General features: G+C 40.7%; 1 protein-coding gene across 2 annotated transcripts in view; it reads left to right on the plus strand.

Annotated features, from left to right (window-relative positions):
• The window catches only part of CBX1 (chromobox 1), a 29,641-nt gene extending 14,497 nt beyond the window's left edge, over positions 1-15,144 (plus strand). For both annotated transcript variants that reach the window (XM_086687098.1, XM_025917603.2), the window contains exons 2-5: positions 9,832-10,008; positions 10,338-10,515; positions 11,086-11,180; positions 13,643-15,144. In XM_086687098.1, coding sequence (XP_086543224.1) covers positions 9,869-10,008; positions 10,338-10,515; positions 11,086-11,180; positions 13,643-13,787 — 558 coding nt within the window. In that variant the 5' untranslated portion in view covers positions 9,832-9,868 and the 3' untranslated portion in view covers positions 13,788-15,144. The remainder of the gene's footprint in view (positions 1-9,831; positions 10,009-10,337; positions 10,516-11,085; positions 11,181-13,642) is intronic.
• The last annotated feature ends 247 nt before the right edge of the window (positions 15,145-15,391 follow it).

Below are 15,391 nucleotides of genomic sequence, written 5' to 3' on the forward strand. Positions count from 1 at the left end.
GTTGCTCACCCCCTTTGTCTAGCACCTTACCCATAATGGGTACCAAAAAGATAATTGTTAAATGATGAATACTGTAGGAGGGTGTTCATAGGAAGAATTAACCTAAACCTAGCCTGAGGCTTTGGGAAAGCTCCTGAACAGGACATTTTAGGTAAGGGAATTGGTCAAATGAAAGAATGAGGCAAAGGGCAAGGTAATTGTGATTGATAGGTTAGGTGTAGTGGTCTTCAGCTCAGATGCCCACATATAATGATATGAAGAGATCTGCATTTTATTTTTTTTTAATGCTTATTCATTTTCAAGAGAGAGAGCGCGCGCATGTGCGAGTGGGGGAAAGGCAGAGAGAGAGAGAAAGGGAGACAGGATCTGAACCAGGCTCCAGGCTCTGAGCTGTCAGTGCAGAGCCCGATGTGGGGCTCAAACTCAGAAGACCTGAGCCGAAGTCGGACACTTAACCGACTGAGCCATCCAGGCATCCTGAAACCTGCATTTTAAATGAGGGGCTAGTGTTGAGAATAAATCTGGTCAGGAGTTACCCAAACAAGAGATGATGATGGCTTGCAAATAGGATGATAGTAGTAGTAAGGCTAGAAAAATGTATGAATTGAAAGATATTTAAGATACATACTCTGGGGCGCCTGGGTGGCGCAGTCGGTTAAGCGTCCGACTTCAGCCAGGTCACGATCTCGCGGTCCGTGAGTTCGAGCCCCGCGTCGGGCTCTGGGCTGGTGGCTCAGAGCCTGGAGCCTGTTTCTGATTCTGTGTCTCCCTCTCTCTCTGCCCCTCCCCCGTTCGTGCTCTGTCTCTCTCTGTCCCAAAAATAAATAAACGTTGAAAAAAAAATAAAAAAAAAAAAAGATACATACTCAATAGGATTTAATAAGAGGCTAGATATGGAAGATGAGTGGAATGAAATCAAGGATGATTGTCATTTTTGTCTTGAACTCAATAAATGTGCTATGAATACTTAGACCATTGTTCATTTAATTGGATGGCTGCCTTTTTTAAAAAGTTAGTATGTAAAAACAGTCTGTGGGGCATGTGGGCGGCTCAGTTGGTTAAACATCCGACTTTGGCTCAGGTTGTGATCTCTTGGTTTGTGGGTTCGAGCCCCACATTGGGCTCTGTGCTGACAGCTCAGACCTGGAGCCTCCTTTGGATTGTGTGTGTGTCTCTCTCTCTTCCCCTCCCCTGCTTGTGCTCTGTCTCTATCTCTGTCTCTCTCGAAAATAAACATTTAAAAAAAAAAGAAAACTGAGCCTGAAATCTCAACTTTTAAAGTTTGTTATAAAACTTTACTATTTGGATCATCAAAACTGATTTTTGGTATTTACATTGATCTTCAGAAATCTTAAAATTATTTTCACAAATAAACCATTTTGTTGACATTTTCCATTGTATTTAGAACTTCCTTTCTCACCTCTCTCATCTGTCTTCATAGGAAGATAAATTCCTTTTGCCATTTTCTTGTATAGGCCAGATAAAAGGAAGAGCAGAAGAAATTCCTACACTTAAGATATATGAAATGTGATTTTTCAGTCTCTGGCAGCTCTTCTGTCTTGGTTTTCTAGAAATGAGATCTTGGGTTTCTCTTTTTCGTAATTATTGGTTCCAGCCAGACCTGGGTCCTTCTTGAGTGTGTTCTGGAGTTGCTCTCTGGTTTTAAAAACTTAGCCATGAATTTCAGCTATACACAGGATGGAAGTGCTGTTTTCTTATTGAGTCTTAATATTTTGGGCTTCAGAAAGCTATCTTTAAACTTGAAGCAGTAATCTAATGAAGTAGAACATATATGCAAATATATAAATAGATTTAATCCTAGAAGGTCATAAAAGCTCACCTCAAAGGCATCAATCCCATGAGGGTTGTTATACTATTTTGCTTATTAGGAAACTGAGCAAATATATATAACTACCTATAGGCATAAAGTTGTTTTGAGAGGTAGGGACAGGAAAGGGACTTTTCTGGTGCTCATACTAGCTTTCTTTTGGTGGAAGGAACTATATAAGGATCTTTCAAGCAGTGTTCTTCCAATTGCTAGTACCAAAAAAAAAAAAAAAATCTAGATTGAATGATGTTGAATGTGATACAGAGATCGTTTTGTTTTCATGAACATTGGTTAGTTTATTGTTCCAGTTAATTCTCAATTGGATGGAGAAAGTAAAATGTTCACCTGCCTTTTAGCTAACTCTGAGAATTGATTTATATCTGTAATAATGTGTGTAATTTCACCTGAGGAATGTAGTTTCTGCCAATCCTCTTCTAGCAATGGCTTTTATCCAAGGATATGCATCAAATCACCTAAGGAGCTTTTTATTTTATTTATTTATTTTTAAGCAAACTACACCCAGCTTGAACTCATGACCCTAAGATCAAGAGTCATACAGATCTGCTAAGGAGGTTTTAAAGATGCAGATGCCATGTTCAAAGAACATTGTAATAATAGAAAATTGGCAACAACCCAAATTTTCATCACTTGGTAAATGGTTAGATATGATGTGTCCATACAATATGGAATACTATGCAGCTTGTTAAGAATGGAGATCTTTGGGGCACCTGGGTGGCGCTCAGTTGGTTGAGCATCTGACTTTGGCTCAGGTCAGGATCTTGCGGTTCATGGGTTCAAGCCCCATGTCAGGCTTTGCGCTGACAGCATAGAGCCTGCTTTGAATTCTCCAGTCTCCCTCTCTCTCTGCCCCTCCCCCACTAGCACTCAATCTCAAAACAAATAAACATTTAAAAAAAATTTTTAATGGAGATCTTTATGGAACAGTGTCAAAGATATAGTACATTTTATTACAGGCAAGTTGTAGAATTATAATATCTATTTTCACTTAATATATATCTGTGTTTATGTATAGAAACATAAACAGGCTAGGCCGCCTGGGTGGCTTAGTCCGATAAGCATCCAACTTCAGCTCAGGTCACAATCTTGCAATTCATGGGTTCGAGCCCCATGCCAGGCTCTGCACTGACAGCTCAGAGCCTGGAGCCTGCTTCAGATTCTGTGTCTCCCTCTCTGCCCCTCCCCCGCTCGTGCTCTGTCTCTCTCTCAAAAATAAATAAACACTAAAAAAAAAAACATAAATAGGCTGACAGGTTTTGGGCCAAGGAATTGTAATTTCCTACATTAAATATTTTTGTAATTGAATATGAATACATTGTATTATGGTTAGTATGTGTGTATTATATATGTGTGTCTGTGTGTATACACACACACACACACACACACACACACACACACCGTACTTTCTATGTCATTGGATCTGGGTATCTGTATTTTTAAACTCCGTAGGTCATTCTGATTCTTATGGGTGAAAACTCTCTATTCAAAGTCTGCTTTCCTATGAATTCTTCCTTAGTAGAGGTGGTCACCTCACCAGACCAACATTCTGAATGATTTTTCTTAACATTTAGCTAAAAGCCCTACTGCTTTGGTTTCAGAGGTCTGTGGTTGTTACCTTGTACTGACACCTGGAATTTGATCTTTCAAGCTGGCAAGAAATCAGTACCAGCTACTCAAAAACAAAATAAAATGCCTTGTATCTGATACTATGCTGCCTTCTGCTTTCAAGTAGCATTGTTCCTGTTTTCTAGCTTCTAACTGCCTTAGTGGAGGATGTGTGGGTTTTTTTCTCTTGAAAGAGCTATGAGTTCATGACTCTTGCTTCAGATTTACATCATTCCTGGATTCATTGGGACACTATAGATAAATTTTGGTTTCTTAAAATTGGCATTTTTCCGTGCTGTCTTCAGCCTACTTGGTAGGTGTTTAACTTCACAAAATCTGCACCATCTAGCACTTGTTGATTTAAAAGATTCCAAAGACTTGCTGGGGCCCTAACAACCAATGCTTTGTTACTGCCTCCTGATTTAATTAACAATGAATACCTTTGTATTCCAGTAACCAATTAGGAATCATTGGTTTTTTTAACAGCCATACCTTACAAGGTCTTTTTTTTTTTTCCTCTTTTTTTTTTAATTTTATTTTTTATTTTTTAAAATTTACATCCAAATTAGTTAGCATATAGTACAACAGTGATTTCAGGAGTAGATTCCTTAATGCCCCTTACCCCCTTTAGCCCATCCCCCCCTCCCAAACCCCCTCCAGTAACCCTCAGTTTGTTCTCCGTATTTATGAATCTCTTCTGTTTTGTCCCCCTCCGTTTTTATATTATTTTTGTTTCCCTTCTCTTATATTCATGTGTTTTGTCTCTTAAAGTCCTCATATGAGTGAAGTCATATTTTTGTCTTTCTCTGACTGACTAATTTCACTTAGCATAATATCTTCCAGTTCCATCCACGTAGTTGCAAATGGCAAGATGTCGTTCTTTTTGATTGCCGAATAATTACTCCATTGTATATATATACCACATTTTCTTTATCCATTCATCCATTGATGGACATTTGGGCTCTTTCCATACTTTGGCTATTGTTGATAGTGCTGCTATAAACATGGGGGGGGGGGGGCACGTGTCCCTTCAAAACAGCACACCTGTATCCCTTGGATAAATGCCTAGTAGTGCAATTGCTGGGTCATAGGGTAGTTCTCTTTTTAGTTTTTTGAGGAACCTCCATACTGTTTTCCAGAGTGGCTGCACCAGCTTGCATTCCCAACAAGGTCTTTTCAAAAGAAAATCATTATCAGTCACTTCCTTATTTACTGATGACAAACTGTAGGAAGGATCCACTTAAAGAGACCTCTGTCCTTGTACAGGCCAAAGGGAAGACTTCCTACAGATGTGTGGCTAGCTCCTAGTTGTGTGTGTGCAGCAGGGCCCTTAGGTCACTCAGCCTTGCTGTCTTTACCGAGGTGCTTGCTCTGTTAATTATGTGACCTTAGGTGATTTATTTCTTGTAAATCTGTTATCTATGAGGTGTCGATAACATCTCAGTGGTTTGTTTCACAGGATGGTTTTGAAGGATCAAATGATGTAACGTGAGGTAGCACTTTGTAAACTCTAAAGTTCGATACAAGTGTATTATTTTTTTAGGCATCTTAAAATGTGGCAGACTCAGTAAATATTTAGATAAAAGTTATAGCAGCTTAGTTAACTCTAGTTTGTTGGGGTTTTTTTCTTTTTACTGTTGATTTTTGAGAGAGAGGGAGAGGTAAAGCATGGGGGAAGGGGCAGAGAGAGGAGGGGAGGGACAGAGGACCCGAAGTAAAGCGGGCTCTGTGCTGACAGAGTCCGACGCAGGGATCAAACTCAAACCATGAGATCATGACCTGAGCTGAAGTCAGACGCTCAACCTACTGAGCCACCCAGGCACCCCAACTCTAGGTTTTTTATCTGCAACATCATGATAAGCCTTAAGAAGACCTGTCCAAACATTAAGATTTGAGTTAATCAGGAACTTTTCACCCTGTGTACACCTCTTCGATGTTTTGTCATAAATAGTTCTGACATAAATGTTCTATGATCGTGGCCATGTTCATAGGTCATGTTCTATAACTGATGCCATAATTTGGTTGCCAGGATGCTTGGGGGGGGGGGGAGTGGCAAGTTGTGTTGATGAAAGGCATTTTTCCATTGTGCTACTACACTGATTTGAGTTACTTTGAAATTTCCTTGCCAAGCAATTCCAATTGAGAGTCCTCAATTCCAGATATCCCTGCTAGTGTTTGGAGACTGTCATATTCAGGGAGGATTTCTCTTGAAATAATCCCTTTGGAAACCATAGGAGAATTGACTCGTAATATTTAAGAGGGCTCTTGGCTCCTCTGAAGGTGATAGATTCTATAGGAAGAGTGGGTTGCATTTTTAATCAACTTCTACATTGATTTTAACAAACCGCTTATTCAGGCCCCCATAGAACTACCTATAAATAAGAGAAAAACTCAAATTGGGAAGCCTGGCTGAGAATCTCTAATATAAAGAATCTGGTACCTGAGGTAGATGCTGGGATGAGCCAGTTAAGAAAGCTCAGAGAGGGGCGCCTGAGTGGCTCAGTCGGTTGAGCGTCTGACTTCGGCTCACGTCATGATCTCGCGGTTCAGGAGTTCGAGCCCCGCGTCAGGCTCTGGGCTGATGGCTCAGAGCCTGGAGCCTGCTTCGGATTCTGTGTCTCCCTCTCTCTCTGCCCCTCTCCCACTTGCGCTCTCTCTCTCTCTCTCTCTCTCTCAAAAATAAACATTAAAAAAAGGTTAAAAAAAAAAAAGCTCAGAGAAGGGCATCTCGTTGGTTCAGTTTGTTGAGCCTCTGACTCTTGATTTCGGCTCAGGTCATGATCCCAAGGTCTTTGGGATGGAGCGCCACCTTGGGCTTAGAGCCTGCTTGAAATTCTCTCTCTCCCTCTCTCCCTGCCTCTCTCTCCCTGCCTCTCTCTCCCTCTCCCCCTTCCCCACTCACACTCTCTCCTTAAAAAAGGCTCAGAGAGAAGTGGGAGTCTGTTTATTCTTCACTTCTTTTTTGAGTTCTTCTTTTTTATTTTTTTTTTAAAGCTTCTTTATTTATATTGAGAGGGGTGGGGAGGGAGTGAGAATCCCCAGCAGGCTCCACTCCTTCAGTGCAGAGCCCAATGCTGGGCTTAAGCACACACTGTGAGATCATGACCTGTGCTGAAATCAAGAGTTGGCCACTTAGTCAACTCAGCTACCCAGGCACCCCTTGAGTTGTTAAGACAGTGAGTTAAGCTAGTTAAACTGTTCTGTTCTATGACTCTGCCTCCTTGGGACCATGCTAATGATACAGGGAGAAGAGGCCTACAGTAGCCAGAGATAAACCAGAAGCTGTCCTGATCCTTTTGGTTCATAGTAGGACAATCGGATGGGCAGTATTCAGTGCTGTTTCTTTTTGTAAGACAAGTATAACTATTAATGTGGATAACACGGGGCTTTAAATAACTCTGAATTCTGAAGCCTTAGTGATAGAATGCCTTTCCTTTACTTTCTTAAATTTAATTACTTGGTAGAGAGGTTATTAGGGAACAATTACTGTTTTGCATGGTCTATAACCCATTATTTTCCTTCCATCAATTGAGAAAGGGAGTATCTTCCAATGTCCAAGACCAAATTAATGCAGGGAGTTGTGGTAACCTTTGTTATCTAAAGGTGATGGTCAGTTTATTTTTCTCCGCATGTTAACCAAAGACTGACAGTAAATCCTGCTTTACCTCTTCAACTCACAGTGGAAGAAAGCAAGGAATAGAGAGCATTTATTCTTGGAAGGAAACACAATTAATCCAGAAGGGAAATTAGATTTTTCTTTCCTCATAAAATAACACTTGCCGTATAGCAGTCAGAATTTTGAAAACCTGAAAGCATCTCCCTCCAGAAAGAAGTACACACAGCCTCTGAATCAAAGGCACATGAAGCTAACTGCAATCCACTGATAAGTCGGTTCAGTAAAAGAAGGAAGGGAAAACGTGTGGCATTTTCTCTAAAAGATAGAGGGACTGGGTGGGGGGTGAAGGAAAGCAAAGCAGATTCTTCAGTATGTAAATGGAGAAGGAAGAGGGTTGAAAAGATGCCTCTTACCTGAGCACAGGTAGTGTTCTGAACCCCTCTGTAGAGGTGGGGCTTAGGTGTTGCCTTAGACCATACTAAAAGCACTCCAGAAAACAGTGTTTCGTGCTACTTTGCAAAAGTTCAGAATACCTTTAAGTGGAAGTGGTGTCTACATTTTTCTTATCGGACATTAAACATCAGAAAGGCAGGAAGCATTTCTTATTCTCTTGAATCTCCAGTATCCCCAGTGTCCAGATTTTCTAGTAGTTAAAGGTTTCAGTAAGTCAGCATTGCTCATATATGCAGACATGGGAATATCTCAGTATAAACCAAGATTTCTGTGGATAATTTAACTGATTCATAATGATGATCCTGACTTCATGAAAATTTGTTGTATTTCATATGGACTATAGTGGACTTTTTCAAAAAGACATTCTGTACATGTCAGTTTTAAAGTTTGTTTATTAAATATTTTCTTTTTATGTACTCTCTATACCCAACGTAGGGATCGAATTCAAACCCTGGGATCAAGAGTCTCATGCTGTTCTGACTGAGCCAGCTGTGAGACACCCCTAAAGTATATTTAGAAGAGTTTCTACCTAGGCTAAGTAAGACTCTTTTTCCCAAGGATGAACAACCAGTTTAGCCCCAAATCAGCATTGTCTTAAATTCATAGATGGTAGTAATTTGGCTTGAATTATCTGCCATTCTCTTGATTCTTTGTATCTCATTGTGGCAGCTGTGATCCATGAATTTGTAGATTTTGGGCCAGTTTTATATATCAGTTCTGATGTGTTGATATCTTATGGCGCCACCTACTGACACAAATTGGTAAACAAATGGCTTTAAGCCTGCCAGCTGTCTGAATTGTATTTGAAGGACTAAAAATAGATTATAGGGGACTAGAGTTTTAGCATTGGAAAAAATGCTTGGAAGTTACTCAGCCTAAAGAAGTATTTTACAAAAGAATTAACTCAGGTTTTATTATCTGTGATAACTATCTCTTTTTTTCCTGTTCATTTTCCAAATTATTGCAGTGCCCCAATTAGAGAATTTCATGGTCATTCTGGCATTTTTATAAGTCTTTCTGAACCTCAGAAATAAGCTAAGTAGAATAAGAAACGAAGAAGAAACTTTCACATTGTAAATCATTGATGGCATTTGGAAAAGACCACATAAAGAACCTTGTGGGTGCTCAGTTGGTTAAGTGTGCAGCTCGATTTCTGCTTAGGTCATGATCTCATGTTTCATGAGATTGAGCCCCATGTCAGGCTATGCTGGCAGCACGGATCCTGCTTGGGATTCTCTCTCTCCCTCTCCCTCTGCACCCCCCCCCCAAAAATAAATAAACATTTTATTTATTTAAAAAAACTTTTTAATGTTTATATTTGAGAGAAAGAGAGAGAGTGTGCGAGCAGGGGAGGAACAGAGAGAGGGAGACAGAGAATCCGAAGCAGTCTCCAGGCTCCGAGCTGTCAGCACAAGCCCCACATGGGGCTCAAACTCATGAGCTTGTGAGATCATGACCTGAGCCACCCAGGCACCCCGATAAACAAACATTTTAAAAAAAGAACCTTGAGACTCAGAAGAGGATGTTGTAACAATGCAGAGGGATGCATTGTATTATATATGCATATACAAAGGGGAAAATTGAGGGGCGCCTGGGTGGCGCAGTCGGTTAAGCGTCCGACTTCAGCCAGGTCACGATCTCATGGTCGGTGAGTTCGAGCTCCGCGTCAGGCTCTGGGCTGATGGCTCAGAGCCTGGAGCCTGTTTCTGATTCTGTGTCTCCCTCTCTCTCTGCCCCTCCCCCATTCATGCTCTGTCTCTGTCCCAAAAATAAATAAACGTTGAAAAAAAAAATTTAAAAAAAAAAGGGGGAAAATTGAACCAGATGTTTGATAAATAGGACAAGCTACTTCGCACTGTAAAAGTTGGAAGTCTAGTGATATGATGAAAGTATGAATCAGAGGGTTATATGTATGTAAGTTTAATGTGTATGTAAGTTATGTATGTAAGTTTAATGTCTATACCTTATTTTTAGGAGTCTTGCTTCCAATTGAATAACATTTTAGATGCCATGCTTTATACTAAAAGGGGTGTTGGAAACTTTTTAACTTAGAATAGGTATAAAAGTGTTAGGTGATTATGCAAGAATAAAGGAGTTTTGCCGTGAGATTGGTTGGGGCTTTTTATGAACTAGCTTTCATATCAGAACATATTAGAAAACTTTATTTTTTACTGAAGCCGAAAAGGTGGAATACGTAATACAAGCATACACTATTAAAGTCATCAGTGATGCCCCTGGGTTTCTAACCATCCGAATATTCACCTAAGCAAGAAAAGTGTGCCCTAATGCCCTTTTTATTTTGTCACTTTAGCAGCGTCACCCTTTAGACCAGAAAGCTGGCGGGCACTATGGGGAAGAAACAAAACAAGAAGAAAGTGGAGGAGGTGCTAGAAGAGGAGGAAGAGGAATATGTGGTGGAAAAAGTTCTTGACCGTCGAGTGGTAAAGGGCAAAGTGGAGTACCTCCTAAAGTGGAAGGGGTTCTCAGAGTAAGTTTCATTAACCTGGGTAAATCCATCCATGTAGTCACCAACTTTCTCAGGAGTCTAGTAATGTGCAAGGCCTAGAGTGCTCTAATATGTAGTGTGACCCAGGCCTGGCCTCCATGGCTTATAGTCTAAAAGTCCCTCATCTCCCCTCCCGCCCACCAAGAAATTTCAGCATTACCAAGTTCTTGATCTTGGACAAAATCCGGTTCCTCATCATCATTAACTCCTCTCTTCCAAGGGCACCAGCTCTTGTCATCCTGTGCATCTCCTTAGCATGAGTGTGCTAACTTTGAGTGGAAAGTGTGACTCACTGTGCCCTCTGATTTCAGTGAGGATAACACGTGGGAGCCAGAAGAGAACCTGGATTGCCCTGATCTCATTGCTGAATTTCTACAGTCACAGAAAACAGCACATGAGACAGATAAATCAGAGGGAGGCAAGCGCAAAGCTGACTCTGATTCTGAAGATAAGGGAGAAGAGAGCAAACCAAAGAAGAAGAAAGAAGAGGTAAGGAGAGAAAATTTTTACTAGTCTAGAATTCCTACTGCTGTCAAAGAAACTAAAAGCTCTTTAAATTTAAAGTTAAATACTTTTATTCTGCTGTTTCTTGGACCTCAGCAGCCATCTCTCATTCCTTCTGGAATCTTAGATATGCTAATGCTTTCAAAGTGTTTTGGGGGTTCACTTAATCTATACTTATTTTATCTGAGGTTCAGGAAGAAGGGCAACTAAATTCATTCCTGTAAAAAGATCGTTTTCAGTGTTGTAATCATTACAACTGTAAGGTAGCTATTTTCATCTGTTCAATACCTTAAAGTAAGTTGTCTTCTGAAGGTGAAGAAACAGTTGTGAACATTTATTTTGCTTGAGATGTATGTCCCTTTTTACATATGGGGAAACCTTAAGACCTTGATGGAAGAATCACCCAAGGATGCAAAAAGGCCTGTGACTTGGAGCCAAGGTATTGGTGGAATATTGGCAAGAGTGTCATTATATTAATCAGAGAAACCGGAGTGACTCCAGTCTGGATAACAATTCCATATAATTAAAATCGTTCCATTCATCTGGTTTTCACAGTCAGAAAAGCCACGAGGCTTTGCCCGGGGTTTGGAGCCAGAGCGGATTATTGGAGCTACAGACTCCAGTGGAGAACTCATGTTCCTGATGAAATGGTGAGTCTGCCAGTGGCTCTGTGTGGTGGTTTTTTCTTCTCCCCATCTGTTCCATGCCAGAGGAAAAGAGCTGGACCTTCGAAATTCCAGTCGCCCAAGTGTGAAATCTTTAAGATGGCCTAGTCCTTCGATAGTGACCCTCGGCCTGACTGCCAACCTGGACTCATGAGTTATACAGGTAGGGGCCCTTAGGATTCTCAGTCTTTGCCCATTTTTTAGGAGGTGGGAGAAAATCCAGAATGGAGAAGGTGTGGGGAGGAATCACATTTCACTTCTGTAAATAAAGGAAAAAGATATGAAATGTGATTGAACCACCCTCCCCTTCTACCACCTCCTTAATAAAGATGGGGCTGGCCCCAGGATCAGATGTTTTCTGTTAACTTTTCAGGGTTAAGAATTTCTGTAGCTCTTCCTTTGTCCTTGATAGATCCTTTCTAATTTGTGCCAATTGTGTAATTCCAGGATCAGCCAGTAGGGGTCAGCAAGTCCCCTTTACTATACTGAGTATAGACCAAGGCTTTTTTTTTCCTTCCAGAAGTATAAATACCAATGGTAGTAATATTCCATGAAACGGCTTAATGAAAACAATTGTCTTGAGAATTTTAAGAACTGTAATTAATCCCAAATTCTCTAAAATTCCCCTACTCTGTCCAAAAGAAAGGCTTTCTTCCCTATTTCTTGCTTGTTGAAAAATGCTTGTGCTATTTTCTTCCCCCACATGGGTCTCAATTATTGTCCTAAAAAAAATGTAGGAGTAAATAATTCCAAACTTCTGCCAGTCAAGGCAGCATTCTAAGGATTTTGTCCTTTTGTCAGTCTAGACCCTTCTTGGAAACTCGTATCTACTCTTCATTCCTCTTGTTTAGAAGGTGGCCAGAGAGGCCTAATTTTGACACTACTGGAAGCCCATGTCACAATTAGCTGAAACTCTGTTTTCTTATTATGCATTCCCTAGGTGTTCACTGAATCTGATCATCTTTTAGCTGACATATTGCTAGCCCATAGGAGAAAAGTTCATTTTTAAGGTGCTGCATCTGGGGGGGAAAGGATCAATACCAGGAGTTACAGTCCAATTAGAATATACTTTCTGTCTGCACGTGACCATTCTGGGTTACATTAGTATCTCCATATTGTTTAAGATAACACTCCTTTAATTAAATTACTGCTGTTTGTAAAGGTTCTACCTGAATGTAACACTACAGGTTGAAATAGTAAGGTTGTGATTATAAAACCAAGTTCATTTTAAGGTTATTTTCCTGGAAAGTTGAGATACTTGTCCATTTCCAAAATAGCAAATATTTCTTGGCCATAAAATGACTGAACTTTCCTCAGAAGGTGTTGAATTGTCAATAAGGGCAGCCTGCTTCAGGCTCCCATATTGTTATACTCCTTTTCCCTCCCATTCTCTTCAGTCCATTGTTCAACAGCCTGTTTTACCAGCTTAGTCAACCCTGGTTCCTTGGGGCTCTCTGGCTTTGGTACCTGTTGCTGAGTTGTGGAAGTTTTGGGTGGTGCCTCATCACAGATCCCATTATATATCTGCTATCTGCCTTAATGCTACTGCTCCCATCTAGGACATTCCCAATGGCTTTACTCCTAAGTCCCTTGTAATATGTATATGAATTTCACATTTTGAGACCATCTTAAATTCAGAAAAATATAAAGAATTATGTAACAGTCCCTTATTTTCTACTTCCCAGTGTTGAAGCACCATTTCAAAGCACCTGGGAGTTGTGGAATATCTGTGTGAGCATGGCATTTGGTAATGTTAAACAGTGTAATTATGAGTCAGCGCATTGGCAAGAGCCAATGGTATTAAATCTTATTATCCAACATGGTATTACATTTTATTACAAAGCTGAGATATCTCCATGGGTTCATGGCAGCTGAGATATGACTTTGGGAAGATTGTAGTAGTTTTTTCTTTTCTTTCTTTCTTTCTTTCTTTCTTTCTTTCTTTCTCTCTTAAGTTTTTTTAACATTTATTTATTTTTGAGAGAGAGACAGAGTGCAAGGGGGAGAGGGCAGAGAGAGAGGGAGACACAGAATCTGAAGCAGGCTCCAGGCCTGTCAGCACGGAGCCCGATGTGGGGTCTGAGCCCATGAACTGATATCATGACCTGAGCCGAAGTTGGATGCTTAACCAACCGAGCCACCCAGGTGCCCCTAGTTTTTCTCTGCTCTTCAAGAATCTGAGAGTCATGATTTTTTTGTGGCCTTGCCGAGGTTCAGATGTAATAGACTGAGTTAAGTGACTTAGCTTTTAACAAAGATACCCAGAGAGGATTTTCAGTAGAAGATCTCTGAGGATGTCACTCCACTAAATGCTGCTTGGGCCATGTTATCACCCTTCCCTAGGCTACTCTTCTTGAATTAATACTTTTAAAGCCCTATCCCTTGTGTGATCCAAGTCAAGAGACCACCAGCACCTGGTCTCAGAGTCTCTCTGCTTTGTTCTGCAGGAAAAATTCTGATGAGGCTGACCTAGTCCCTGCCAAGGAAGCCAATGTCAAGTGCCCACAGGTGGTCATATCCTTCTATGAGGAAAGGCTGACGTGGCATTCTTACCCCTCGGAGGATGATGACAAAAAAGATGACAAGAATTAACTCTCCTGAGTACCAGCCCCTGTCACATCTGACTGTGGGTTTCAAGTGGGGAGGGAAGGAATTCTACTTGTCTTGGCACCATAGAGGTGGCTTGAGAAGATGTCCTTTGAAGAGCCAGTATCGTTTCTGTGCCCTACAGCAGCCCAAGTGCTTTAAAGCCTTTCCATGCTGTGTAGTTTGCACACCCATCCCAGTGGAGGGGAAGGAGAAGTGTTGCAAGGCAGCCCATTCTGTACTTTGCTGAGAAAGGCAAAGGGCCTTCCATGAAGGACAGAACTTGCAGAATGGGTGTGTGGGAAAGCAAAAGATACTGTAGATCTTCAAAGCGCATCTCCACAACCCACAGCCTTCTTCCCAATAGTGTTAACTCTGCATTTTTACAGCGTAGCATGTGTGTAGTTTTTGGCTATTACTGGTGTATTATTTGGGGGTGGGAGGGTTGGGGGTGGGAAGGAACGGAGATGGGTAGGATCATTTTTGTTAAAATTTGGGGCCTGATTGGGGAAATGGTGAAACAATGGAAAGAACAAACTTGTGGTGATTCGGTTCTGTGTCCAGAATATTTTATCTTTTCAAAAAGGTCATTGGCAACCTAAATGAGGACTGTGAGAGACTTCAAAAGCTGTGAATGCCTGAAACTTATAAGCCAAGGTGTTCCCTGCCTGAGCTTAATGCTGTTCCCAGCAGAGGACTAAGCCAGTTAATAAATTACCAAAGCTGCCATTTTGGGGAAGGAAACTGGTTGAAAAGGGAAGGTCTTTTTGGAGCGTATGCAGAGGCAGATGGTTCTGTTTTAGAGGTGCTAATTCTTGAAATTGATAAGAAGACCCTTTATTTTCCAATTATGAAGTTTTAAACATCAGCTTGTCCATCCAAGCCACTGGCTGAGGTATTTGGGGAAGGGAAGAGGGTGGCATAGAAGGTGAGAGAGTAGAAAAAGACAAGGGCCCACGCTCTTAGGGTGGAAAACTCTTGGAGCCTGTTATTTGAACTTTGAACTCTGAAATCATTGGTGGCAGGGTTCAGTCACTGACAGCACAAGTTCACTGAATCACTTACAGAGTTGAGTGATTTCAAAAGCCCTGGTCTCAGGAGAAGATTAAACTTTCATACTGGGGCAGTGGTTCACTTTAAAACACAAAACAAAAAGTTTTTTTAATCCTAAGAATTAACTAATACCCAAAATGCTGTCTTGAATCAAGAGATACATCAGTTCTTGACATCGTCTAGACCTGTATCTAGAACTCCATTGTAAAATCTTTTTAGGCATGTGTTAGGTTTCTGTGAAAACTTTGTTTAAATGTAAACTTCATATCACATTGTCAGTTTTTGTCTTAATAAAACTATAGATTTATAATCGTTGATTTCTGTCTTGATTAAGTACTACCAAAAACCCTCCTTGCCTTTCATAACCTTGTAAGTTCAGCCTATAAGGAAGCAACTTCCACAGTTGGTTTTATTTCTTGAACACTGTAAACTTAAAAATCTCATGCCTGCCTGGCCTGAATCTTTGAGTGGTCTTATCATTTATATAGTAAATATTTATTGAACATTTACAATTGCTACAGATACTGTGTAAAGAGTGTCACATCATTCTGTCTTCA

The sequence above is a fragment of the Puma concolor genome, chromosome E1, assembly GCF_028749965.1.
Source record: "Puma concolor isolate L17-30 chromosome E1, mPumCon1.1.hap2, whole genome shotgun sequence".
NCBI lineage: Eukaryota > Metazoa > Chordata > Mammalia > Carnivora > Felidae > Puma > Puma concolor.